General features: G+C 51.7%; 1 protein-coding gene across 8 annotated transcripts; it reads right to left on the bottom strand.

The window, feature by feature from the left end:
• ADAMTSL2 (ADAMTS like 2) lies at positions 1–25,775 on the bottom strand. 8 transcript variants are annotated; one of them, XM_061352368.1, is made up of 19 exons: positions 25,325–25,775; positions 23,796–23,907; positions 22,740–22,882; positions 22,049–22,124; positions 21,536–21,638; positions 19,728–19,873; positions 19,507–19,630; positions 18,507–18,587; positions 17,349–17,524; positions 16,162–16,426; positions 15,008–15,389; positions 10,211–10,314; positions 8,318–8,444; positions 6,170–6,383; positions 4,565–4,720; positions 3,377–3,547; positions 3,075–3,251; positions 2,077–2,221; positions 1–864 (listed from the first exon to the last, which is right to left on the bottom strand). In XM_061352368.1, exons 2-19 carry the CDS (start codon positions 23,904–23,906, stop codon positions 746–748), a joined length of 2,820 nt encoding a protein of 939 aa, XP_061208352.1. In that variant the 5' UTR covers position 23,907; positions 25,325–25,775; the 3' UTR covers positions 1–745. The 8 variants fall into 8 exon arrangements, with proteins under 8 accessions (XP_061208352.1, XP_061208351.1, XP_061208353.1 ...); XM_061352367.1 differs by having other exon boundaries at positions 16,084–16,426; positions 25,325–25,770; XM_061352369.1 differs by lacking the exons at positions 8,318–8,444; positions 10,211–10,314 and having other exon boundaries at positions 16,084–16,426; positions 25,325–25,772.

Genomic DNA, 25,775 nt, shown 5'->3' with positions numbered 1-25,775 from the left:
TACCACCATAAATATGACAACTTTATTAAAATATACATATGAGTACAAATTAATGATTATATGGATAAAGTTCACTGTCTGTAAACAAATATATTAAAAAAGAGCACGTCTTTTTTTGTGATATAAAGTGCAGTTATGTTTCCATATTATATACAATATGTCAGCATTATGGGGCGGGTTGGAAGGACTATGGAACTAACATTGGCTTATAAGATAAAATTCTCTGAGAAAGTATACACCTACATATTACAGAAGAAGGGCTTGGGCTGGAGCTTATTTAGCAAACAACCATCGGCTTCCACCACATTAACGCAGCTAACGAGAGTGCAGGGCTCACGATAAATTAGGAGAAAGGCACTCACCCCCTTGGTGAAGGGAAACTTGGACTTCACAGAGTTCACCCCTTCCCCTTGTCAACCCCAAACTTGCACAGAGGAAAGAAATCAAAGGACAAGACCTTGTGAAACACATGCATGTGTCTGCAGTTCGGGGGAATCAAATATACACGACTTTATGTACAGATCTGATAATGGGGGGTACCAATGTACAGAGGTAACAGCTTTGCAACCAAGCCATGCCAGCACCGGTCCTTACACAGGAGAGGGACCAGGAGAGTAGTTCTGCATCAATGGGAAAGACAAACAACCCAAAGGCCTCCTTAACACCAGTCTGTGGGGTGTGTTCTGCTTACTAAATGGCACAGGGAGCCCTTGCCGTGGGAAGCGCAGCCCGGTGCTGCTGGGCACTAGGAGTGGGGTGTGCGGCAGGAGCGGCAGCAGGCTTTGCTGTAGTACCAGTGGCTGCAGAGGTTGACTTTGATGGCCAAAGCACAGTTGGTTCCTGCCTGGTCCTGGCAGCTGTCGTCTGGGGGAGAGAAGGCAAAAGGCACCAACATGGAAAAGAAAGAAAAAATAAACTATTGTGAGCTAATGAGCACAATTCCCCCCTCTACACAGCCTGCCCTAAGCACCAGGGGCTGTGCAAGGAATCATCCTGGCCGTGACTGCCACCTCCCTGCCTGCTATCTGGCAGAGCACCACCTGAAAGACACCATGGAGCTTGTCCATAAATGCCATTGTCAGCCTATGCAAAGGCAGAGAAGGCTGACCCATTCCACCATGCCTAGCTTGATTTGGGGAGCCTCATTTCATCCCAGCCCTGAGGCTAAAGCTCTCCCCTGTGCAACAGCTGCCCAGGCATTGCTGGAGCCACCAAGGCAGCCTGGCAGGGAGCTGCCTCAAGCCAAGGACCTGGCAGGGCATGGAGTAACCCCAACGTACTTGCACTTTCTGCACCAAAGAGGCTATTTGAGAAAGGGAATGGTAACCCAGCTGTGTTACAGCAGGAGTTAGGGGTGAGCGAGCTGCTGGAGACGGGGAGGAGGCCAGAGACTGCTTCAACACTCTCCCAGCTCCCTTCAGAGCAGTATTTTGCTTCAAAACCATAGTGTTTATATATATATATTGCTTAAAGTCCATAGGATGCATGAAACACGAAGGCAGCTTGCTACACAGGGGCCACAAGGCACCTCACAGGCACCATGCCACATCCCTGACCCCATGGAGCAGAGAGCACCCAGCAGGGCCAGAGACAAGCCCAAAGCTAACCCCAAACCTGTCTCCCATTTTCATGCTTTTCTCCCACATTGTCCTTATTCCCAGATCCTATTAAAGGATTAGACCCGTGTGTTCACTAAACATCACAGGGAGTCTGAGCCAGCAGACGACTCAGATAACGAAACAGTTACAAATCCTGCAGGACATCTGAAGACCAAATATCATTAGAATTACAGCACAGATGCAAGTTCCCAGACATTATCTGGAATCACACAAACAGCACTGAGTCAGTGCTCCAAAGCTCCCATTTATCCTAAGGTCTTCACACGCTTCTTTTGAACTCTCCCCTCCATTTAACGGAGTTGCCTCCAGAAAGAGCCCCAGTGCTTGGGCACAGAGTGAGAAGGGCCCGGGACGATGATCAAATTGGTGGTCAGTAGGAGCTGACGCTGCCCAATGCTGCTTAGGTGGAAATCAGCGGCAATTGAGGCTGGGGGGTGCTGCTGGCAGTGGGGCTCACCTGGGGGCTCCGTGGGGCAGGGCTGCAGGTCACAGGTCTGCTTGCCCACTGGCTTCACCAGCGGGTCACAGCCTCGGACAATGTCCTTCCCTTGGTAGCACTTCACATCCCGCATCCTCACACCGATGCCACAGGTTTTTGTGCACTGGAGTAAAGAGAAAGGGGCTGAGGCAAGGCCCCAAGATTGTGCGGACCTGTGCTAAGCCAGAACCTGCTAAACAGGTGTGCTTGCAGGAGGCTGCAGGGCAGGGAGCCGAACTCTTCCCCTGGCTGAAAGCCATGTCTCAGTCCAGCACCACTGGCCCCCTATGCCATCTTTGCTGCCTCCAGCAGCTTCTGCCTGGGGATACATGAATGCGCTCCCATCCCCTGGCACCGTGACCCTCTCTTCTCCTGCTGCTCTTTGCAAACAGACACGAATGGGCTGGCCCAGTCCAGACACTGCTCCGTGGCACCAAGGTGGCTGCAAGCACCTCCACATCCCCCTCCAGCACCCTGTGTTTGCAGAGCTGTGCCTGGGCTGGTGCTTGCTGCCCACTGCCCCTCGGGCACCTCGGGGGGCTGGGATTACAGCAAGGCTGCTTTGGGTGATTACAAGCTGCAATAATGGTTTGCAAGACCAAACAAGATGTGATGCCCAGAGCCTCAGGAAGAGGAAGGCTGCATTAGAGAGGGCTTGCAGCGACCCAGCTACAGCCCTTCACAGCAAGAAAAAAGCCAAGGCTGACCCCAAACACCTCCCCTCGCTCCTCTTCTCCCGGAGCACAGCCAGTCCCAATTGTACCAGAGCTGCCAGAGCAGCAGAAGCGGCCCCCTGGGTGCTCCCCTGAGGGCTGTGCCCTGTAGAGATTCACCAAGCTCCTTGGGGTACTGCAGGCAGCGTGACCCTAGGTATGAGGGGATGGGGCACCACCACGCACTCTGGGCAAGTGCACCTTGAAGAAGGAGCATTCCTCCCCCAGATGCCCTGAGCTGCCCTCGGCTCTCTCCCCGCTCACCTCCGACCAGGGGGTCGTGTACCACTTAAAGCATGGCCGCTCGAAGCACGTCGTCTCCTCCACAGGCTTTTTGGCCACGTCGCAGTCGCTGCTGCTGCGGGTCTTGATCTTGCCATTGATGATCTCCAGGCAGAGCACGATCCTCTTCTTCACCCCCCGGCCGCACGTGGTGTTGCACTGTCAGACGCAAGCAGGGCCTCTGAAACCCGCACCCCAGACCCGCCGCAGGGCATTCCCCCTCTGTCACCACCCAGAACCAAGCCCCTGCTCCAGCCACCCCAGCCCAGGAGTGCTGCACTTACCCGCTCCCAGTCCTGTGCCAGCCAGTGTGAGGGGCAGTTCTTGTCCCCGCAGGGGTGGATGGCCAGCGGCTTTGTCTCCAGGTTGCACTGGGACTCCGGCACCACGCGCCCATCGCTGGTCTTGCAGTACACGTGCCGGATCATCCTGCCCTGCCCACAGCCACCGCTGCACTGAAACCACACCAGGCATGGCGGCACTCAGCAGCGGCAGTGAAGCTCCATCTCCATCCCCACATCAGGGCAGAGATGCCTCCAGAGGGCTCAGCCACCTTCCCACCCCCACCTTCCCCAAATCATGGCGGCATTATTTAGGTTCAATTTAAAACAGCTGCAGGGAAGCACAGCACATCCTTTCCTGGGCAGCCCCACCACAGCCGCGTACCCCACGGTGCCATCGTGCCCATGCTGAGTGAAGCTCAGCACCTCTCAAGCCAGGCAAGAGGGGAAACAACGAGCAGGGAACCCCGAGGGGGTCTTGAAGAGGTCAAGGCAAGTGGCTACAGATATTCCCCTGCACTGCACCGGGGCAGGCAGTCCCATGCTGAGCACCGGTGGAGGCCGCGGGAGCCCCACGGTGTTCCACAGCACTGCCGCTGCCATGGAAACTGCTTATTTTTAGCTGACACTAATGCATCAAAACCTGGGTAAAAATAGCTTGGGATGGAGGGGGTCTCTGTAGCAGAACTGTGCAGGCAGGGAAAAGAGCAGGGGGGAGAAAAAAAAACAGGAAAAGGCTCATTTTCTGGGCATGAAGCATCAGCATTGTCATGGTACGCTGTGCAGCAGAGACAAGAGGAGTTTGACACCCACCAAGGTCCTCGGACAGGTCTTTTATGGTTTAACACCTCCTGCACCTTGTCCCCCACAAGGAATGAGCTCCAGGAGGACCTACTGGGAAGTCGTGGGACCCATGAGGATGCTGGATCACCCCCAGTGCCACGGGCAGAGCCGAGGTGGTCAGTCAGGGTGACAGCGTTGGTGGGCAACCCCTGGCAGAGGTGACACGGGCACCAGAAGAGCCAAACAGCAGAATTACTTGGAGGTGGGCAGTGGATGCAGGCTGCCTGCGGGTTCATCATAGCTGGAGCTGCCAGGGGTAACGAGCCCGACCCCAAACTCCCAGCACCAGAGACACAGGCAAGCCTGCACACGGGGCCAGCGGCAGTGATGGCCACCCCGGGGTCTCACCGGTCCCCAGTCCGAGACGGTCCATTGCCGGTCGCAGGGCGGCCCCGTGCAGTTCTTCTCGGCCAGGGGCCGGGTGCTGGCGTCGCACAGCTTCTCGTCCTCCGAGCAGCGGATGTCCCGTGTCACCACGCTCCGCTCCCCGCACCGCGCCGAGCACTGCCGGGAGGGAATGGGACGGCATCAGCAGGGTCCCACCACGGTAGGGACTGGGTTTGGGCTTTGTTTGTGGCTTTACGTTGTGAACACGAGCTCTAAAAGCAGACGGTGGCAGCTTTCTGTGCCTGTCCCTAGCAAAGCCACCGCTCTTCCCCAAGACGCCTCAGCAGCTTCAGCTCAAGGTGCAGGAGGGCTGCATCTTGCCCCAGGCCCCAGAAACGCCTGCTCAGAGCTAAAAGGTTTTAGCTGTCACTCGCAGCCAGGGTGAGCTCTCCCCTAGCACCTGCCCAGAGCAGCCTGCTCCTTCCCCCCTCTTTGGAAAGCGTTTTCCCCAAACTGCACAACTGAGGTTTCTGTGCTGCGGATAAATCTGGCACCGCGCAGCCCAGTGACATTATTTAGAACTGGATTTGAGTTACTACAGTCTCACATACACACATTTGCTTCGTGCATAACATAAAGCAGGGAAGTGTCACAGCGCAGCGCGCAGACACGCCGCTCGATATGTTAATCCTCAGGTCCTGGAAATATGCTTGCTTTTTTTTTTTTAGTGCCTATTTCCCCAGCCAATTTGGCACCCGGCTCCAGATGGGATCCAAATGAGATTAGCTTTGCTGCTGGCTAAGTACAGACTACTCCAGGACTGTCTCAAGAGCTCACTCCCTGACACAGGCTGGAGGAGAACACAGATTCCTGTAAAACACTGGCTCCCACTGGCAAAGCACGGGGCACAGTTACACCCGCTGCATACGCCGTGAGCCACGCTGCGCTCCCCTGCCTGCACCACGGGCCATGGCAGACAGGGGACTTGCTCCCAAGCCACCCCAGCTTGGAGGCCAGCCCCAGCTCCCCAAGGAAGAGGCACGGATTTGGTTGTTTCCATTGGTTTACATTTGCAAGGGACATGCCAGAGCACTGACTATGCCTGGAGATGAACTCAAGGACACAAACCCTTTCACAGGGTTTCCCAAGCAAAACAACAAGCTGAAACAGGAGCAGCACTGCACCACTCCAAACCATCTTGCAACTGTTCAGGGATCTGCTTAAGGCACAGTGGGAAAAGGTTGAACTCTCCACAAGTCACAGAGAAATTGCAGGTGGGGAAGGGAAGTTTATAGGAACGCAATTCACGTATGAGGTGGGATCTCCCCTGGTCGAAGAGGCTGCCAAGGAAGTAGAGGTGGGAGGACCTGAGCAGCGGGCTCCTGCCCCATCTCAATGGGCAATGCTAGTACCTCATATGCAGTCAAAGGCCTCATGAGTGGCTTCCTCGTGCTGGAGAGGACTCAGGGCTTCATTTCAGGTAAAAAGATTTCCTGATGCACGTTGGTGCACTGCAGCCGGTGTGCTGAGGGCAGAGCCTCAGCTGGCACCAAGGAGCTTAAATCAGGAACGGAACGGAACGGAGCAGCGCAGGCCCCTGCTCAGCCCAGCCCCGCAAGGACCTACCTCGGACCACTCGGACATCTCCCACTGCGGCCCGCAGGCCGGGTTCCTGCAGACCTTGCGCTCATCCGGGCGCGTGATGTCCGCGGACTCGCAGAGGTCGCTGTAGACGGAGCTGTCGAACCCCGGGGAGATCATCTTCCAGCAGCGGACGATGCGGAACTGGTACCCCTCCCCGCAAGTGCGGGAGCACTCGCTCCAGCTGCTCGTCTCCCACCTGCGGGGGCAAGAAAGGCTGGACTGAAGCCAGAGCATCCCACAGGAAGCCCTGCCTGCTCCCAGATGGAGGGAGATAGCTGCAGCAGCAGCGAGCTGCGGTCAGGCTGCCAGTGTGCAAGAGGTTTTCCCCTAGGATGGGATCTGTTATCATTGAAATACCTCAGAATCACAGCCTGGTTTGGGTTGATGGGACCTTGAAGCTCCTCCTGCTCCAAGCCCCTGCCACGGGCAGGGACACCTTCTACTACAGCACGTTGCTCCAAGCCCCGTCCAACCTGGCCTTGAACACTGCCAGGGATGGAAGTGTTTGCTGGTGGTTTCACCCAGCAGACCTGAGCTCATGCTCATAGGGGCGGATGCTAAAACCAGAGAGGAAGGAGACACCAGCACAGTGGGGCACGAATTGATACCCTTGCTGCCCAGTGCCTGCTACCACAGGCTGCACACTCCCCAGCCAAAACCCTGTGTGTGCAGCACGTTTCTTTCCCATGCTTACAGCCCATGTTTGCCCTTTCCTTTATGCCTGAGCCTCTGAAGTACGATGAGGACACGATCATCTATCACCTTGTGAATCCCAGCAATGATGTTACACAAAGCTGTCTGCGCCCTGGTTGGACAGAAATTCATGCACCAGCATCAGTCTAATTCTGCTAATGTCATGATGCAATGGGCTGCAAGAGCTGAGATCTGCTGAGAGACACTATCAGCCCCATACTGTCCCTGCCACAACTGTCCTGATGTTACAAGAGGGAAACAGCTTGTAAACCAAGGGGAAAGACATAAAAAGTAAAGATCTTTACAGTGCAGTAACATTATAGAAATTCTCAATTAAAGAATAAGTTGAAGATGTAAAAATTTAACTGGCTTAGAATTCACAGCCCCTCTGAACACAGGGCCACCGCTGCTGCCACTGAGCAGGACAGACACATCCCCACTGCACGCACAGGGCTCTGGGCACAAGCAGCAGCCATAGGGAGATGTCACACATTTAGAGGTGCCACCTAAATTCAGAAGGGAGATGAAACCAAAGCCCATCCAGATGAGGCAAAACTCTCCTAGTACGTTCTGCTGGGAAAGCACTGGCAGCCCGTGAAGCATCCCCCCTGCCCGATGAATGTGCTTCACTGCCCTGGCTGCTCCCGGCAGCTCCTAGGTTCCTCCGTTTACCCACCAGCAAGCTGCTATCACCAGTGATCACAGAGCAGCTCTTCCCCCTTACAGTGCAAGCCCATGGAGTAGAAACAGCACAACTATAAGGAGCAGCCTTATAAACCACCAGTGAGATAATCTAAGCATGAAAAGACCCCTAATGCTTGTGCTAAAAAACTACAAAGTTAATGCAAGTAGAGGTTAAGGTCCTCATGGTGTCTACAGGGCTCCCAGCACTTGCACCATCCACCTTCTAACGCTTTTCTTGCCTCAGTGGCAGCCCGCCCTGGCTTTTAGCTTTTAACTGCTAAGGGCACATGCTTTCCTTTCCACTCTTCCTTCACAATTCCCCAAGGCAAAAGCAAGCCCTGTCCAGGTGCCATTCCTGGTCCCTGGAATCACTGTAGTCTTGCTTTGCAGTGTTCACAAGTGACACCATTTCAGGGCATGCACCAGACGACTTTACTTCTCTCCCTGCCCTGTCCATAGTCTGACACCACTGCAGTCATCCTTGCTTCAGCAGACATTGGTCTGTCCTACGCAGAGTTGCAGATGCTGCAAACCTCCCAACAAGCACAGCCCATGTTACAGACCAGCAGCAGGGCTGCTTTTCAGGTAAAGAGCCACATCAGACGGGAAACATTCTGCAGGACTTCCAGCAAACTGGGGTGATAGAGGCCATCCCTGCTGCCCCACCACTAAATCCACACCGACCCCCTCCCCAGATACATCCATGGCAGAGGAAACACGAAGCCCCCCAGGAGCGCCCAGTTGAGGCGGTACCTTGGCTGGCACTCTCTCCCAGCACAGAACTCATGGATGGGCTCGGGACGGGTCATGGCATCACAGTATGTATCATCCACTTCGATCCCATCATAGCGAACACACATCGCATATGTGGACATCACTCCTAGTTTCAAAAAGAATACACACACACAACAGAGGACGCTTGGTGATTTTGACATCCAAACTTCGTTTGTTTTTTTTTTTTTTTTTTGCTTTTTCTTTTGAGCTGCATTTTCCAAAGCTTCCTCCCAGCAGCAAGCCAGGCTTTCTGGCCCGTGGGATGGATGCTGCTGGGAGGGGAGGACCGCTACGGTCACCCAGCCAACATGGGCAGTGCGGTTGAGCTTGGCCGCTTCTGCAGGCAGGCACGGCCACCCCTGCCAGGGCTTGCCACCAAGATCAATACATGACTAACTCGGTTTTATAGGAAACACTCGGGGCAACGCGTCTGCTGGGCAGCTCCCACCCTGCCCGGTTCAAGGGTGGAGGCGACAGCAAGCAGTCCCCAACCCGCTCCATCCACCTGCTCTGTGTGCAGTACACCCCGCTTGCAGCAGGGTGCTCCCCAGGGGCACCCAGCACTGTGGGCCAGGACAGGGCTCTGCAAGGAGGCACCTCCAGCTCCCCCAGAAGGCAGTCAGTGTAGTCAGACCAAGACCTTTTCCCTCACAGCCTGCCGTGCCAGAGTAAATGTTAAGTCCATTCTGGGACCTGGCTGGGGACCAGGCGGCTGCTCTGGCTACAGGTAACAAGAACTGCAGCTCTCGGGAACATATGGTTTACATGAAACTAAAAAAAGATCTACAGCTCTTGACATGGTATTGCTTCTCTGTGATATGTCATTAAGAAAGGGCAATGAGAAAGAAGAAATGTAAGTAAAACCTCTCTCTGCTAGCTGCAAAACCAGGGCAGCCTGGCCTGGACAAGGGGGAAATTTGTTTCGAGAGGATCAAAGAAGTCAAAAATGTCCCAGACACGTGGCTGATGGGATCCTGGGGACGGCTTGGAAAGCTCCTGCTGCCGGCACACTGGGGCATGGGTCTGTCTGCTGGGCAAGAACAAATGCTTAAAAAATAAAATCCTTACAATTTGTTCTTTTAAGAGATGCCCTTCAATTGCAAACCCCTCTCTCCCCCTTTTTTCCTACTTTCCAGTTCCAGGAGCACTGCAAATCTGGATCATTTCAGGGACTGTGCCACTGGGGAGCAGCACATGACCCCCACATATGCTTCATCACAAGTGGTGGGCTTAGCAAGGGGTAAAGGAGGAGAGAGATCAGCTGGTTTGAAGGTTCCAGAGGCAAAAAGGGGGAACTTATGCTAAAAGAACACAGGCCCAGATTTGACATCCTGGTGTCTACATGGCTGTTCCAGATTTATACCCTCGCAGCTGAGACCAGGCTCCAGGGTAGGAGGAGTGGGAGAAATGAAACAAAATCAAAAAGGCAAACACCGTTTTGTTTCCTGCCAGAGCTGAACAATCTTCAGAACTTCACCATGCAGGGAAGCAGCAGAGGGTTTCAAACCCTGCTCAAGGTTCAAAAAGGGGAGGAACTAAAAAAATGAGGTAACCTGATGGGACTCTGCAGGGGTTTGGGGATCCTGCTGAGCCCCAGGGCATCCCTGCTGGGCTGGGAAGTGAAGGCAGCACTGGGAGCCCACCCAAGGGAGGGTGTTGTGCGGGATGATGGACAAGCCAGGCACCAGCACCTGGCCCCCGCAGTCTTCGCACCCAGGCAGAGCAGATTTGGGGTTGTGCCAAACCAGCTCCAGAGACTGCGAGATCCCCTACGCAGCACCAGGTCCTTCCCATCCCTAACAGACAGAAAAGTGACTCACACACCAGGTGATTTCAGCAGTTGTGCAGAATTTGGCTGCTTCTTATAACTACCTGTGGTGCATGTAGAGCTGCAGGGTTCATGGGAGGAAAGCTTCCACCTGTACATGTCAGCAGCACTCACACCTTGGCCCTTTCTTAACAACTTCAATCTGTTTCTAGCGATAAGCAAACAAAAGAAAAACAAAAACAAAACAAAACAAAACAAGGCATTTACAAGGCGAGCGGTGATAGGCCACGTCAGACACACACATCTGCCAGCAGCTGCAGTCCGGTTGGGTTCGGGTTTGGGAGGGGATTTACTGTGTTTGGCGGTTCTGAGTTTTGGGGGTTTGTTTGTTTGTTTGAATTGGTTTGGTTTGTTTCACAACATACCTGTCCTGAGCCCCAAGTAGAATCCCCAGCCCGGTTAGAGGCAGAGCTTCCACTGTCTAGAAATAGAGAGAATGGGATAAAAATACCCACAAGTAGAAACAGTTCAGAATTTAACAAAGTTTGCATTTTCTGCTCAAATACACCTGGCCCTGGGCATACAGCGACTAAAGGTGCAGTATCTCCTCCCCTGTGGCTGTGGGGCCAGGCATGCCTGCTGCTGCTCAAATCTCAGCAGCTCGCTCCGTCCAAAAGCCAACATGTGGCACAGGAGTTTCTAAGCTTGCTTTTCAAAGCACACTTTGCTTTTAAACACCAAGGCATGCCATTTGCCTACCCACTGCTTTTGCCACTCTTGTTTTGGTTTGGTTTATTTTGGGCAGGCAATTTGCATCTCTCATATCCATGCTGCGCTCAAACACATAATGCCATTGAGAAAGGAGTAACAGAGTCAGCCTGGTGTATGAAAAAGCATTTGTCAAACCAAGAATAACAGCTTATCCCAGTTCAGTGCATCCTACTTGCTGTGAGGTTTAACGCACCAGGGATACTGCACCTTTACAACAGAAGGCTTCAATTCTGTTCTCATACCTTTGTTCAAACCCTTGAGACGGCTACACTGAAATAGCGTACAAGGTCGTATCCTGACATCCAGTTGTCTCTGGCCTGGCAAGATATGCAGCTTGTAAGATTTCTAGGCAGCAGAAGCTCTGAAATTGCCTTATTTAATTGTTCGTAAGAAAACGTTCAGGTCCAGTCTATCAAATCAACCTTTAAAAGGACACTGTGGAGAATCCAGCCATTTCCTTTCGGACCCACCCTCCTTCCACCGCCAGCACTGAGCCTCCAGAAGGATTAAAAAACAATCTCATTTTCCCCTGTTGATTTTGTCTCTGTCAGTTTGGCAAATGGTTGCTTCCTGCGTTTAAAAGGGAACCGAAATGAATACGATTCTTCTTTGTGGAAAAATAACAACTTCAGCTCACTATAAATAGTGTTTTATCTTCCCAAACCAGCTCTGCCTGGGGACCCACATCAGCCCCTGCTCCCAGCTCAGCCCCATGTGCTGCCTCCTGCCACCCAGCCAGGAGAGGGGTCACAAGATGAGTTTTCAGTAAAATCCATTAAAATACAACAGCTGCTTTTTATACTTTGCCTAGAAAAAGCAGTACCTAGATCCTCCGGTCTAGGGCCACCAATTCCCTGTGACTGGGGCTCCTCTCCCTTCAAAGGAAAAAATAATCTTCAAAATAAGATTTATGCCACAGCTGAGTACAGAAGATCCGTAACAGCATCCCTTTAATGTATGTTATCCTAACTAAAGGATTGCTTCCATGGATAATGAGGCTGCAGGGACAAGTTCTTTCCAGATAAATCAGACATTTGGTCACAGGGCAGTGTGTTGATCACTTACCACTTCAAGCAAAGACAAAACTGTCATTTTGTTCTCCTCTAAGTGCAACAGCAGTACCCTGGCCCACAAAGCTGCCGGGCTTTTTGCTTTTCTTTCTCCTCTTTATTATAAGCTTTATGATGAAGACAAGTGTTTTCTTCCCTGCCTGCACTTTGCTTCTGCTTTTCAAGCATGCAACAGCACCGGAAGTCATCACCATCCCATGACCCTAGCTGCGGTCTGGGCTGCCCATCTTCCCAAAACATTCCCTGTAGCAGAAGAAGAATCTTTTGGAGTGCACACAAACACCAGAGGTCAGCAGCCAGAGCCCTGGGCTCACAGTTCTGGGGTTTATTTGAGTTTTTATTTTGAAGCAAAGAGGGAAACTCATGGCTTCTGCTGTAGGATCAGTCCTGGCTGCACATGGCACGAACAGCACGGAGTAAAGGACAAAGGGTGCCCAGATCTGCCCTGGAATGCCATGGAAAGGGTTTTTCCACTCCAGGAGAGGAAAAACAGCACTGCATCCCTACCACAGCACAAGAGTCACCCACCTGACGTTGCCCAGGGAGGTTTGTTCCCAAAGAGGAATTATAACACACCACACTGGTGCAACATGTGCCTACACTCCATCCACACTAAGAATTACAATTGTTTGCCAAGAAGTAAGATGCCCACCTCTAATCAACACTACCCCACATGAATAGACTTGTTGGATACAGCATGCAAAGAGATTATCTTCCTGTACATCTTCATTGACATGAAATGAAAGTGAGCAAAAGCCACCATCCATCCCAAGCTAAGCCTGCGAAGGATTTAGGAGATCTCAAGTCCATGCTCTTGCCCAGACCTAGGCTGACCCCAGTAACAGACTGGGTCCCACAGGGCCTTGCACAGTCCAGTCTAGCTGAGCTCTAAGGATGGGGATCCCCCACCCAGTGCAAGATGTTTCCCCTTGTGCCCCATTGCCATTCCCTTCAGCACAGCTTCCAGCTGTCCCTGAACCTTCCCCTCCTCCTGGAGGAACAAGTCCAATCCCCAACGCTCTTCACTTGCCTCCAGCATCCTGCCCCAGACATGCCAAACCCAAACCTGCCTCCTACCAGCAGCAGGGGCTTTATCCTGCTGTGCCAGCTGCCAGCTCCAGCTGGGCCTGGACACAGCCTTTCGGCTAGTGCAAAACATCTTTGCATGTTAACACTTATATCTGAAAGTTCATCATTTATTCTAGAGAGAGTGGTGGGAAGGGGAAGTGCTGTAGAACAGAACTAGGGAAGAACTGGGAGGAGGTGGGTGGAGAAAGAGAGCAGTGCTGGGTATCACGCCTGAAGGGTTTTAACCCCCTGCCCCATGTCTTCAACAGACAGGCAGCCAGGGGTAGTGCAAGTGGTTTTTAGCACTACAAAACGCTACTAGAACCTCTGACAGTCTTTTGTGACTGCTCTGACACTTGGCACACATAAAGGTCACTGTATTCCTAGGAGGAGGAAGGCACTAGCCCCATTTAACAGCTACTGGGAGAGAGGTTTGGGGTACAGGGGGCCAGTCGAGGAAGCATGCTGCGGAGCCCCCAGGGGCAGGGAACCTCCTCCCTCACCCCATGGCATGTGAAAGCAGGGAGGGGACAGCACTGCCCTTATCTGTCAGAGGGTTAAGGCAATGCTTGCTTTGGCAGCTGAAGGCAAAGTTTCCACACGAAGCCACAAGACGAGATGACAGACTCAAACCTTTGGCAATGGTTTAATGTGCCTATCCTTAAGAAGTTTCTTGATACATTTGCCTACATGAACATTTTCCTTAGCATAAGTGTCTTTAGCATAATCTAGAACAAGCTGTGGGGAAATACACCTGACTACAGCTGGAGAGCACCTGCTCAGTGCTTTACACTTTATCTTCTGGAGCTCAGCATAACAACCCATGTTTTATTGGTGGCGACTGGGAGACAGAAGAGTCAAGGTAGCATAGCCAGGAGGAGACCCACAGGGGAGGAGTGGGTGCCATGGGGGTGCACAGTGGGACTCAAACCCACAGCTGTGGGTCTGTGACCTGGATGACTCCCAAGGCCTCAGTGGCAGCTCGAGCTCTCTGGGGGATGCACTGACCAGTACCTACACGCAGAGCGTTAACTGCTATCCTGCAGCAATGGTCCCATCTCAGCCCTGTGTGCCTACACTGGGGATGAGCTCCCATGGGCTGGGACTAAAATCTGCTCCCAAGACAGCATCAGGGCACTTCCGTAAAATGCTAGACACAGACTGGACAGGCAGTAACCTGAGGCTCCCATTCACCCAGCCCATCCTTGCCTGGACAAACTCTGCTACTATGGCTAGATTAATTCTTCATTACTTCCCACTGCACTTTGTAACACTACCAGTCCAAACCAGCTGTTAAAATGAATCCCAAGTGGCAATCCTAATACCAGTCAATGAGCTGCCACTGGAGAGCTTTTGATATTCTTGTCAAAGCTGTGACTAACTTCACTGTTTCTGTTTCTGTCACAGCAGCAAACCTGGGCTAGTTCTGCAGGCCCTACCAAGGAGCTCCTCATGTCCCACTCTGCCTCTCCAGCAGCAGGTTAAAACAGGCAGGGCCATGCCTGGGAGCATGTTCCTGCCAACACAACTGAGGATAGAGTGGCAGTCAACAGGGTGGGTAAAAAGGGGCCAAGACCAACTTCTGCTGCATCAGAACTCAGAAGGAAGGGCCTGGGGAATCAGAGCAGGACATCAAGAGAGGCAAGAGGAACGCGATTCCTTGTAGTCATGGCTCTGATAACAAGCTATGACAGGCAGACAGCAATGCATAAGCTGACAGCCATCAGCATGGACTTGCCAACATCCCCACTGAGGAGGACAGCAAGTATTCCTCTTGTTTAATGCTCTCTTGACTTTCTGCTCCCAAACCCCTGGCCCTTCCTTCCAAATTAATCACCAACAGAAAGTATTCACATACAACATTCTACCCCCACTTACCTTTGGGCTTCCAAAGCAGACAGAAAGCACACAATGGGGTCTGCATTGAGTACAGGGCTGAGGCAAGAATAGCAATAAATAGGATTTACTGTAATTAAAGGACATATCTCCTACCTTGCTTTGTGAGTTCTGTTCCCTTGAGGGCTGCTCATGGTGACAGTGGCATTTGAAAACTGTGTCTCTGCAGAAGCATTGCCAGTTTTGCTGTTGCTCAGCTCCATGTAAGTGCTGTTACTGGTGTAGGTCACACCACCATCAGTGTCCTCATAGTCAACATAAAGACTGTCAATTTGTGACCCCACAGAGTTGATTGGGTCTCCCTGGGCAAAGATGCTGTTCATGGTCATGTTGAGCATCAGCTCCTTGGAGTCCGAGGTCTTGTCCCGCAGCTTGTCCGTGATGGCATTCTCCAAAAGGAATTCCCTCGAGGTGAACCTGGGGTCGAAGCCTCTGTCGCCATGGTCTGTCTGGTAAGTAGACCTGGTTACGTTTGAATCTAGATTGGAGCCAACAGGGGGAAAACAACAGTGACAACCACAAAACGCATTCAGGCTGGGAGGCAAAAGCAGCCTGCAGCAGCAGGGACATGGCAGAGCCTGAGCAGCCCAGGGGGACAGAGGCAGGAGCTGGATTCCTGGGGAGGAGAAAACTGATGGTGTTGTACCCCTTTGAGAAGGGGGTGCAGCTCTGTGGGTCTTACCCTGCTAGCACATGGCCAGAAAAGAGCTCAGCACCTGCCAGCACTGCCCCAAGCAATAGCAGAGGTCAGAAAGGAAGATGCTGTCCTGGACCCAGAGCCCATGCAGCCGTACTGGGAATGCACTCAAGGCAGTTTGGTGGTGGGATGCCCGAGGGACGGGAGGAGGAGGAGGGACGTTGCTGGAGGCCACTGAGAGGCAGAAGGTGACAGCAGATGTGTCAGGGAGCTTTGTGCACCCAGGGCTCTCTCCTGTCCTTGGCATGAGGCAAAGCCCAGCAGGGCACCAGCGGGGAGACCTTACCCATGGCCACCCCCCACCCACCAGAAACCAGAACCTGAAGGGCAAAGAGGATTTACGAGCAGAGATGTTTTAAAAACTTTCCAAGGTGTCAAAAAAAATGAGCCAGCAGAATCAGCAGAGGTAGAAACCGAGCGTTGCTCAACAAGAGCTCCAAGAAACACAACACTGAGGCCCAAGTCTCCTCCTCACCTTGGGGTTGTTTGCCCTTCAGTTTTGGCTCACAGTCAATTGTTTCTGCTCTTTCATAGACCTCATTGGTTTCCTGACCTTTGCTCAAGTTCAAATCTTCCTCCATGTCCTGACTTCCAAACACCTGGTTCTCCAAGTCTATCCTTTCCCTGGAGATTTTCCCAAAATAGGTTGCATTGTGCTGGATAAAACCCAATGGCACATCTCCATCGAACTCTCTGCTTTCCTCGCTGTCTGACTCAGAGAAGGTGTAGTAGATGGGCTGCAGATTTTTTGAGTGTGGCTTCCTCAGGAGGGTGTATTCAAATGTGATGGATGGATTCTTGCCATTTTGATTCCAGACCTAGCAAACAAACGATCAGCGGATGCAGTGAGTATATGGCATGCAAAGCTTGTGATTCATCTTGGACTTGACAGTTGGTGAGAATCTACCTTGCTTTTCCGATCTGTTTTCCATCGTATTTTTGCCAAGAAAGGTTGGACCATGTAACCCTTGGGGTCCCCTCCCAACCTGGTACTCTATGCCTCTGTGATTCATGCTGCCAGCTTCTTACAACTGGAGCCCAGCACCATTTTCCAAGAGTTATTTGGCAGCACTGCCTCAGGGATTAGCCCCAGCACAGGGATTGGGAGCCACAGGTCACACTTCCTCCTGTGAGCAGAGAGCCCCTTGAGAAGTCACTGACCATCACCTGCAAACCCATGTCTGTGGCTACTGGGGATAGGGACTCACAGATGATGCACTACAACCTCTTACTGGTTTTACGCTTTATAAGCACCCAAGCATCCCTCCTTCCCTGTTCCAGAGAAGCCTGGAGCTACATGGCAATGGCACTGCCCAGAAGAAAATTAGATGACTTTTCTTTGTATGCCTGACTTTAAATGGGCTGCTTTCAATAGAGTTGGGGCTTAAGTTTTGTGCATTTGTCTAAGCTGTCTGGCCCAATTTCTTATTTTTACTTTTCCTGCCAGGTAACTTGGATAAAAATGCCAAGGAAGAGAAATCCTCCATCTGTGCCTGAGGCATCTTCACACTGCAGAGAGGGGAGTTACCAAGCCCACGTTCACTACTCACAGCCCTGCCTGCATCCAACAGCACTGATGCAAATAAAATAAGAACCAGGCACAGTCCTCACTCCCACTCCCCTCCTCAAGCTGCCCAGGGAGCTGTGAGTCTGCCCCATGCCCACCCCTTTCCCAATCCAACAAAGATTTTCTCTTCCCCATCAGCCCCAGCACTGCTAACTTGAAAAGTCAAAGCTCACCATTATATTTAACCCTTGATTTGTCGGTCCTTGTGCAACAATATATTCTATGCCAGTCTCATAAACATCCATGGGCCTGCGGTACTTAAACACTGTGCCTGCAATGTTGAAGTTCTTTGGACTGTCAACTTTGTAGTTCCCATTGAAGAAATAGTACCCAGCTTCATCAGCCACAGCTTCCAACAGGAGAGGAAAAAAAATAAATCAGTGCCATCCCAAGGCAAGAGGAATGCAATAGTGCCACTTGTTCACTCACGGGATAAAAACCAGAGTGTCACAGTAATAAAACAAGTGTTTCTCCCATATTACAATGCATTTGTCACTTATTTCCAACACATATCGTTATCATGTGATTATATGCCCTGCATTCCGGTCACGCATCCCTCTACATTGCAAGCTCCTGAGTATATGGCTTACACTAGTCTGTGGCTCCTCTCACCCTTTTGGCACTAGCACAGCATGAACATTGAATAATCACAGCTCTGCAGACAGCAAGAGTGTCAGATGGCCAACAGCAGGAGCTGCCCCCTTGGGAGCACTGAGCTGATGCCCCCTGACCCAGCAGTGACCCAAGACAGATCATCCAGAACTAGCCCAGGGACTGTACTACATCCTCCTGTTCCGTTCAAGTCTCCCTCTCCCTGCACATGGCCGCATGAGGCTGCAGAGCACAATGGCTTCTGCCAAGTGAGCAACTGTGCTTCTTCTGGGCACCTCCAGATTTTTCCACACTTCTCCTGAGCAGCTCCACCATCTCCATTCCGAGATGGGTGCTGTGGCCACCAACACTTCAGAAAGGCAACGCACAGGTCACAGCTCCTTGGTGCTGTTGTCATGTGGCCATTCCCCAAGCAGAAGATCAAGATCACAAGAGAGGTGAAGTCACTTGGCTATCCGTGATCCAGCACACCACACTGAAGCAGCAGTAATACTGACCAACAGTTTCTGCATTCAAGCAACCAGAGTGGTGACACATACAGACCAGGGGCTCAGGCTAAAGGAAGGAGAAATGCACTGGCTTAGACAACGTGCTTGTGATTTACACCAACATGGTGCAATATTCTGTAATATTCTATGTACACATTCTGCCTCACATTGGAAAAAGCATTAGCTAGCATAGGCACACATGCTAGGGAAGTACCAAGAGGTTATACACACCCAGAACATCTGCAGACTTTTTCCGCTCTACTATCTGGATATCCCTTGCTCCAGCAGGAATGTGTGTTACCAGGGAATAGCCTATGGGAAACTACAGATTAATGAAAGGAACTTTGTAACAGATACTCTGAACAACACACTGAAGCAATACTGCAACTATTGAGCCCATTGGCCTTCTTCTATGATCATTTTTGGTAAGCAGTGGATTAAAAAACTCATATTGATAATTTAGGCTGCAAACAGAACCTCAGCAATAAGAGAGAACTGTGTGAACTACACGTCCTGGCTCTACGGTGGAAAAACACAAGCAAGAAAGGGACAGGATGCAACCTTTACCTGCACAGGTATCACATTTATCTAAACTGCTGCAAGGATCTATACCTGAAGACTGCTTTGTTGCTAGTGAAGCAGTCCTGTGGTTCAGTACTGAACCCTGTGCTAGGCAGTCTTCCCAAAGCCCCAGCAAGAGATTACAACTCCGAGGCCTCTTAGCACTAGGTAAGTGATGGGACAAGACCTCCTAAGGCCACTGAAGTTCCTACAGCCGGTTCCATCTTAAACTGATCCTCAGAGCGCACTGATTATTATTCCTGAGTCAGACTGCAGTATTTAGGACAAGTAGGTTCTGTTGCTTCACATCTCACTAATTCTGGAAATCCTGGTCTTTCAAAATATCCCTGCTTCCTGTTAGAACAAGTCATTTCTTTCTAGTCTTACTGGATCATGAGGAAGCCTAAAATAGGCACCAGCCTCTTGCATAACCCTTTTCACCGTTCAGCATCAGAGACCTCAGGCTTCTGACAAGCACCAAGCAGAGTTACTGGTTTTCTTTAAGGAAGGCTTTCCCTGCCCAAATCACAAGTGGCATTAACACACATAGAACACGTGGAAGAGCTGAAGCAGGCAGATGATAAGAGCTGCAAGCAATTTACAAAAAGATAAGTTGATTTAAAAAAATAGCCCTGATTCAAATAAAGCAAAAGGTCCCCAGCAGCCTTACCCAGATGAGCATTTCCTTTCCGGTAACTGCCGGTGACGTGAGTGCAGCTGCTCCCATCTCCTTGGCAAACTCCACATTTATCCAAGGTGTGGGTGGAAAAGAGAATGCCATCGCATCCAATCGGCTACAATCGCACAGAGGATTGAGGGTCAGGCAAATGTTGCACCCATTGTAGCTTTCTGAATGCTACTAACAAGATTTTTGCTATAATGTTTAACAACCTCACATTTTCCAGACACGCAAACCCCTCGGAAATCAGTGTATTTGCAGGATGTTCCATCCCGAGCCTGAACCATTAACTGTCTCTGACCATCCACAGTGGTGCAATGGAGGTCACAGGGCTTGCTAGAAATGTGAACATAGTCATCTAAGGGGAAAGCATATAAAGATACATTCAAAACAACAGAAACACAAAAACTTTCATCCTACCAATGTCAATGAATCTCTGCCAAACTAAACAGCAGCAGCAGCACAACTAAACAGCAGCCAGCGATCAGAAGCCACCATCTCTTGTGTTCTATGCTGGACACAAGATAGCACTTCTGACAGTGTGGCAGCCCACTGCTGCAAGCCTCTGCGCAGCCAGGCAGCCCTCTGCTGCCAGGAGCAGATGCCTCTCCTGATGCTACAGATACCACTAACATCAGCCCAGGGAGGCACTGAAGCATCAGCTGCCATTGTTCTGTGCAAGGACTTGCAGCAGTGATATATGTACACACTACATAAAAACATATGCATGCTTACATATCAACATCTAATACATGAGTTAAATTAACATAGACATATAAATACATACACAAGTAAGACTATAGTCAAACCCATAGCAGCTCAAAACATAAGAACCTTTCCATAAACATTCACCCAAGCTGGACTTCAGTCACCCTTTGCTTTCTGGAGGCAACTGGCTGGCTGCATCCATTGGCAATATCCACAGGAAGTAAATGACATTCATATATGCATCAGAAGCCCAGCACTAAGTGTTGAACTCCAGCTAGTGAGCAGCATATACCCACTGGCCTGTGTGCCCAAGCAAGACAGCATCAGTGTCAAAACTTATCCTGCAAATCCCCCAGGAGCCACGTGAACGCCTGCTAAAACACAAAACAATTCACTGTAACTGTTCTGGTGAATCATCTCAAAGAGCAAGTGTGTTTAAAGAAACTGTCCCCTTGCTATAGGAAAGGGACAAAGCAGCCAAGCAGCTATAGCCAAGCAGGCTACCATGAGCCAAGTCCTATCACGCTGACCCTGCCAAAAAGGCTGGCAAGACAGGGGCTTGTTTCACATAGAAGGAGGCAACAAGGAATTTAATGAAGCATAGTTTTGTTCTTAGGCATCTACAGAAACCCCTAAAATAAGAAAGTCACATTAGATCCCATCTCTGTTTTTAGACACCCAAATAGCACTGTGAACCTGGAGAACCAGCACTTGGGAGCTGCCTCCTTGGGAGCAGGATCCAGGGCTCCCAACACCTCTAAAAATTGGCCATGATTTTTTTAGTGCTCAATTTTGATGGGAGTTTTGTGCCTAAAAATTAAACAGAGATCTCATTCTGACCCCCACGAGCTTTCTGCAGCTCTGTGCTGCTCACCCGGGTGACCAAGCCAACTGACTGCATCTCAGCGACATCTGGCAGAGCACATGAAGGGTGTGGAGTGAGTAAGTGCCACCAAAACACAACACAGCCAGCAATGGCCCCAGCTCTAAGGACACTTGTTTGGGTGAGCCAGACTCTCCCTACCAGCGCAGCCCATCAGCCCACGCTCCCACATCCTCCTTTAGCCTTTCAGCTCTCTGGTCCTCAAGGGATGCGACCTACACAGGCTACAGCCACAAATTCATGTTGTTATTTTATTTTTAAGCTACACTGCAGCTGCAAAATGTGCCTTTGAGCTTGGGAGACAGTTGATTGTGTCTCTGAAAAATCACTTTAAAACAGCAGAGGAGGAGCCTTCCTGCAGGCTATAGCATCATAACTATCAAAATATTTGGCTAAGCATTATGAAACACACAAAGAATGTCTTGTTACCAGGATATAAAGGTTTCCATTGATATGTTCTGCCATTATACACATGGGAGTTAAATGATGAACACTGCTCCTCTCGAAAGCTCCTTCCGTTTGCAGGGCACTCCTAAAATGGGATACATTAATATCCTGATGAAAACAAAGTGTGGGAAAGGTTTCTGGCACATCTTAACTGGCTGCAAGGAGTGTTTCCATTGCCTGCCCCATCCAGAGCCACATCATCCTCCTCCTCCTCCCACTGCAGGGACAGCCAGGGGAAGCCCTCATGGGAGATGGTACAAGAGCTACCCACTGGGTTTTATGACCGCCAGTGCCGGCAAAAGTCCCAAAGCCCTGACACAGTGGTGATGGGCACCAAAAAAGGGAAGACCAGCTGCTTGGAGAGGCAACATAGTGACTGCTACAGGATAAATGTTGTCCCATCTCTGAGCGGACCAGAAATGCCATTGCACGAAGCAATCATAGCTTTTCATATTCTATATTAAGTGTTCCCAGTGAGAAAAAGGATATCCTTACCTGTACTTTGCAGAGCTGGTATCTTTTGGATGTTCCAGTGCAAGTTTTATTAGCCAGCCCACTCACTGACTTTCTTCTGAATAAAGAAATAACAGAATGGGATCAGAAACCCTTCTTTCCCCTCATTTAAATATACTTCTCCCTAATTCTGCAAGATCAGTCTCCATGCAGCAGAACCACACAGGGATCTTTTACAATCCCACAGAAGTTCATAGAAAAGGTCTCTCTGGCTTTGTTACCTGCAGCATCCACTATGCATATTACAGTATCCTAGGAGGGATCATGGGGATGATGGCCTGGGGACAACATTTGCAAGGTGCCTTCTGACAACCACAGAGCCCAGAGGGCAGAGCCACACACAGAGCAGACCAACTCTGCACCCATAGTGTCCTCACTGTTGTGCCCAGAAGCCTTGGGAATGGGCTTATGCCACATCTGCTGCCCATCTGCACTAATCCCCACATGAGAAACTTCAAGGCCAGCACAGGAATAGCTCAGCTGGCCCTTCTGGCAGGAATGCCCAGGGCACAGCGTCCTCACAGCAGCGGGCTCAGGGCCATGCTTGCCTTCTGCATGAGCAGCATTTGCCAGACAGCACCTTTTCACCAGTGCTCATCTACCGAGCAATGACCTCCTGGATGAAGCTATCCCCAGCCAGCTGCAGCTCCCACCCCCAGAGCTGGGGCCGTACCTCTGCCGCAGGCAGTGCCGCTCCTGGGACTTGACGCCCCCCCCACAGGTCCTGGTGCATGCCGTCCACTTGGTCCACTCGCCCCACCAGTACGCAGTGACGTCTGCCCCTTCCTCCAGGCTGTTGGAGGTCTGCGCCACGTCCTGCTTGGACCATCAGGAAGGTGGAGAGAGCAGCAGCAGTCAGCACCTGCACCACTTGGATGGAATGAGGATATCCCCCATCCAGCCCACCCTGAGCAACCGAGCATTTCCCTCTGCATCCGAGGTCAAGTTTGAGATTTCCGTCTTGCAAGAAGCCCTGCATTTTTCCAATTGTGTTTTCATTACAAATTGGAATGAAATGGCAATATTTGGGATTCCTCAGGAAAGGAAATGTTTATTGTTTCTCTCAGTTGGCAAAACCAAGCTCACAAACAACCCTGAACCCTCCAAGCCTTTTGGTGTTCCCTGACTCTTGCTCCAAAGCAAATTCAGGGAGCTGAAGAGCCACTTGCAGTCAAAACCTTTACTGAAAGCTTCAGCAAACCCTTGCAAATCCACTCTGCAGCAGGAGACCATGCCAGTGGATGCTAGCAGGCTGAGGAAGCCCATGTGGTCTCTTGGCAAGGACAGGTTGGTCACTTCAGGAAGGTCCTTGACACCCCCACCCCTCAGCCACTGTGGGCAGCAGTGTCACCACACAGAGGGAAAGGAGCTGCTCCACCAGCAGTGCCACCACTACACACCTGCCCTCAACAAGGTGTTGGCATCCCTTTAGGGCACAGAACCTCTGGGGGGGGTCCCAGCTATTCATTATTGTGGGAGGAGGGACTGAGGAAGCAGTGCACATCCAAGAGCAAACATGGCCTTACAGAGCCCTAGAAATGGCCTATGCATGCTACAGGAGGTACAACTTAGGTTAAGCCGAGACCAAAGAGCTAAGGCAAATCGTACATCCTCACACATGCTGGAGACCTGATGCATGCACAAACCAGCCCTGCAGGTCCTGGGGGTTACCCATCCCAGACACACCATTTTAAAACCCAGAGACCTCCCAGCAAGGCAATGTGCTTACCTGAGCTATCACAAAGGCAACGTTGCCCACAAAGAGAAGGGCCAGAACGCCTTTCAGCTGGGATTGTGTGCTGAGGGAGATGCTGCTCCACCTCCCCTCAGATATCTTCATCCTAGAAAACAACCAAACACCACACTAAGCAGAGCTCTCACCCAGCCCCATAGCCTGTCACGAGCAGGAGTTACACAGCACACATCCTCTTCAGCATTCCCAGTCAGCTAAGTGACACCAGCCACCACCGGCTGCAGGGGCTTCATCCTGAAGTTACATTTAATCAGTGGAAGCATTAACACAGTACAAAGTCCACATCCCACCTCAGCTGTCATCTTCCAAACCACAAATTCACACTGGTTCCCATTGGCTGCACCTGATCCCAGCAGTGTGAGCTGGAGCTCTAAGCATGTCTAGAAAGGGAGTACGTCTTACACAGAAGCAAGTACTGCACAAGAGGCAGCGAGTAACAGGAGGTATCCCTGGCTCTATAGCAGCAGTGCATCTTAACATCCCATTTACAGAACTGTTCCTGCAACAGCAAGATGAAAGGCTTCATAAACAAATAAATAAATAAATTCAATTAACAGCCAACATTTTTCCTTTTTTAATTTGTTCACTCCAATTCCTATCTGTTCCCAGGGAAGAAGTCTGTTCGTATAGAGGAGAAACCACCTGCAATTAAAGAGCAGAAATTAAGTATCCCAAGTGTCAGCCTTTCATCTTACTCCATCTGCCTCACAAAAGAGTAACCCAGAACAGCATTTTCTGAAATAAAACTCAGCTCAAAACCACAATGCGTTTTATTGTAAACCTCAGTGCAAGAGCCAGAAAGGAGCAGGTTTCAGGAAATCAAGCTTCCAGGCAATCAAAGCAGCTCATGCCTGCAAGGCAAAAATAAAAGTGTTCTCCCCTAAATTAATTCCCCTTGAAAAGTCACTAGGCAGAACCTTTGGGAAGTAGGGAGGTGGAAGCGGTGCTGCAGACCTGCAACATAAAGAGACTCTTTCCTACCCCTTTTTCTTCTTGTAAGGGCTTTTGCAGCAGTTTGCAAACACAGATTGCCAGCACGGCTGTGGTACAGGGCTTACAGACACTCCAGAGGGCCGCCAGGTCCCACCTCGCCTTCGCGGCCGCCCCCGGGGAGAGGGTCCAGCACAGAACCACAGAACTGGCTAGGCTGGAAAAGTCCTTCCCATGCGAGACACCCCTTCCAAGAGGCAGATGCACTGACTGATGGGAGCGCGGCGCTTGGCCGGGTATCCCGGTACAGGTGGCTGCGACTTGCCTTACACTTGGTTCTCATTAAAGCTCCCAGACACGTCTGACTTGCAGCCAGTAACGGAGCTCGCTCCCAGCTTATCCCCGGCCGGTAAGAGCTGCGTGTTTGAATACGAGAGAGCTGCAGGAGGGGGAGGGATGTGGCCGGCGGCACCGCGGGGCAGGGGCAGCCCCGCCGCAGGCTGCAGACGGGCCGGGCGGGCGATGCGGGGAGCCGGGGCGGGCGGCGCGGGGAGCCGGGGCGGCACGGGCCGTACCTGGAGGCGGCGGGGCCGGGCGGGGCGATGCTCCGGGGCCGGGCGGTGGTGGCGGTGGATCGGAGCAGCGGCGGCCCCAGCCGCTCCCTCCCTCCTGCTCCCTCTCCGACTTCAAAGGGCAGCCAGAAGCGCCGGGGCTTCCAGCGAGGAGGAGCCGCCGCAGTGGCTCCCCCCAGCCCGCGCCGGCCGCTCTTATAGCGGCAGCCGGGGCGGGGGGGAGCGGGCGGAATTCACACCTCTCGGCCCGGGATGCCCCCACCCCGGTTAACCCCTCGCCTCCCCCGGCGCCGGCCCGCGGCCGCCAGCCGGTTTCCTGCGGCGAGGCCGGGGGGCAGAGACAGGGGCAGCCCGCACCAGCCCGCACGCATGCGTCCGCCGCACCCGGGAGATGCGCTGCCCCCAGGTGGGGGGACGGTTCCTGCAGCCCCCAGCCCCGGCGGAGCGAGGTGGG

Source organism: Neopsephotus bourkii, unplaced genomic scaffold (genome assembly GCF_033783945.1).
Source record: "Neopsephotus bourkii isolate Nb327-2 ecotype Australia unplaced genomic scaffold, CSIRO-AGI_Nbou_v1 NB_659, whole genome shotgun sequence".
Classification (NCBI taxonomy): domain Eukaryota; kingdom Metazoa; phylum Chordata; class Aves; order Psittaciformes; family Psittacidae; genus Neopsephotus; species Neopsephotus bourkii.
The sequence above is the reverse complement of the archived record's forward strand: the minus strand, read 5'-3'. Positions and strand labels throughout refer to the sequence as shown.

Coding starts and splice junctions, on each gene's coding strand:
- ADAMTSL2 (XM_061352367.1), bottom strand. CDS start 23,906: ATGAAGATATCTGAGGGGAGGTGGAGCAGCATCTCCCTCAGCACACAA. Junction 19,874..21,535: donor ATGGAAACCTTTATATCCTG/GTAACAAGACAT, acceptor CTTTCCCCTTAG/ATGACTATGTTCACATTTCT. Junction 6,384..8,317: donor GGGAGAGAGTGCCAGCCAAG/GTACCGCCTCAA, acceptor TTGCCCCCGCAG/GTGGGAGACGAGCAGCTGGA.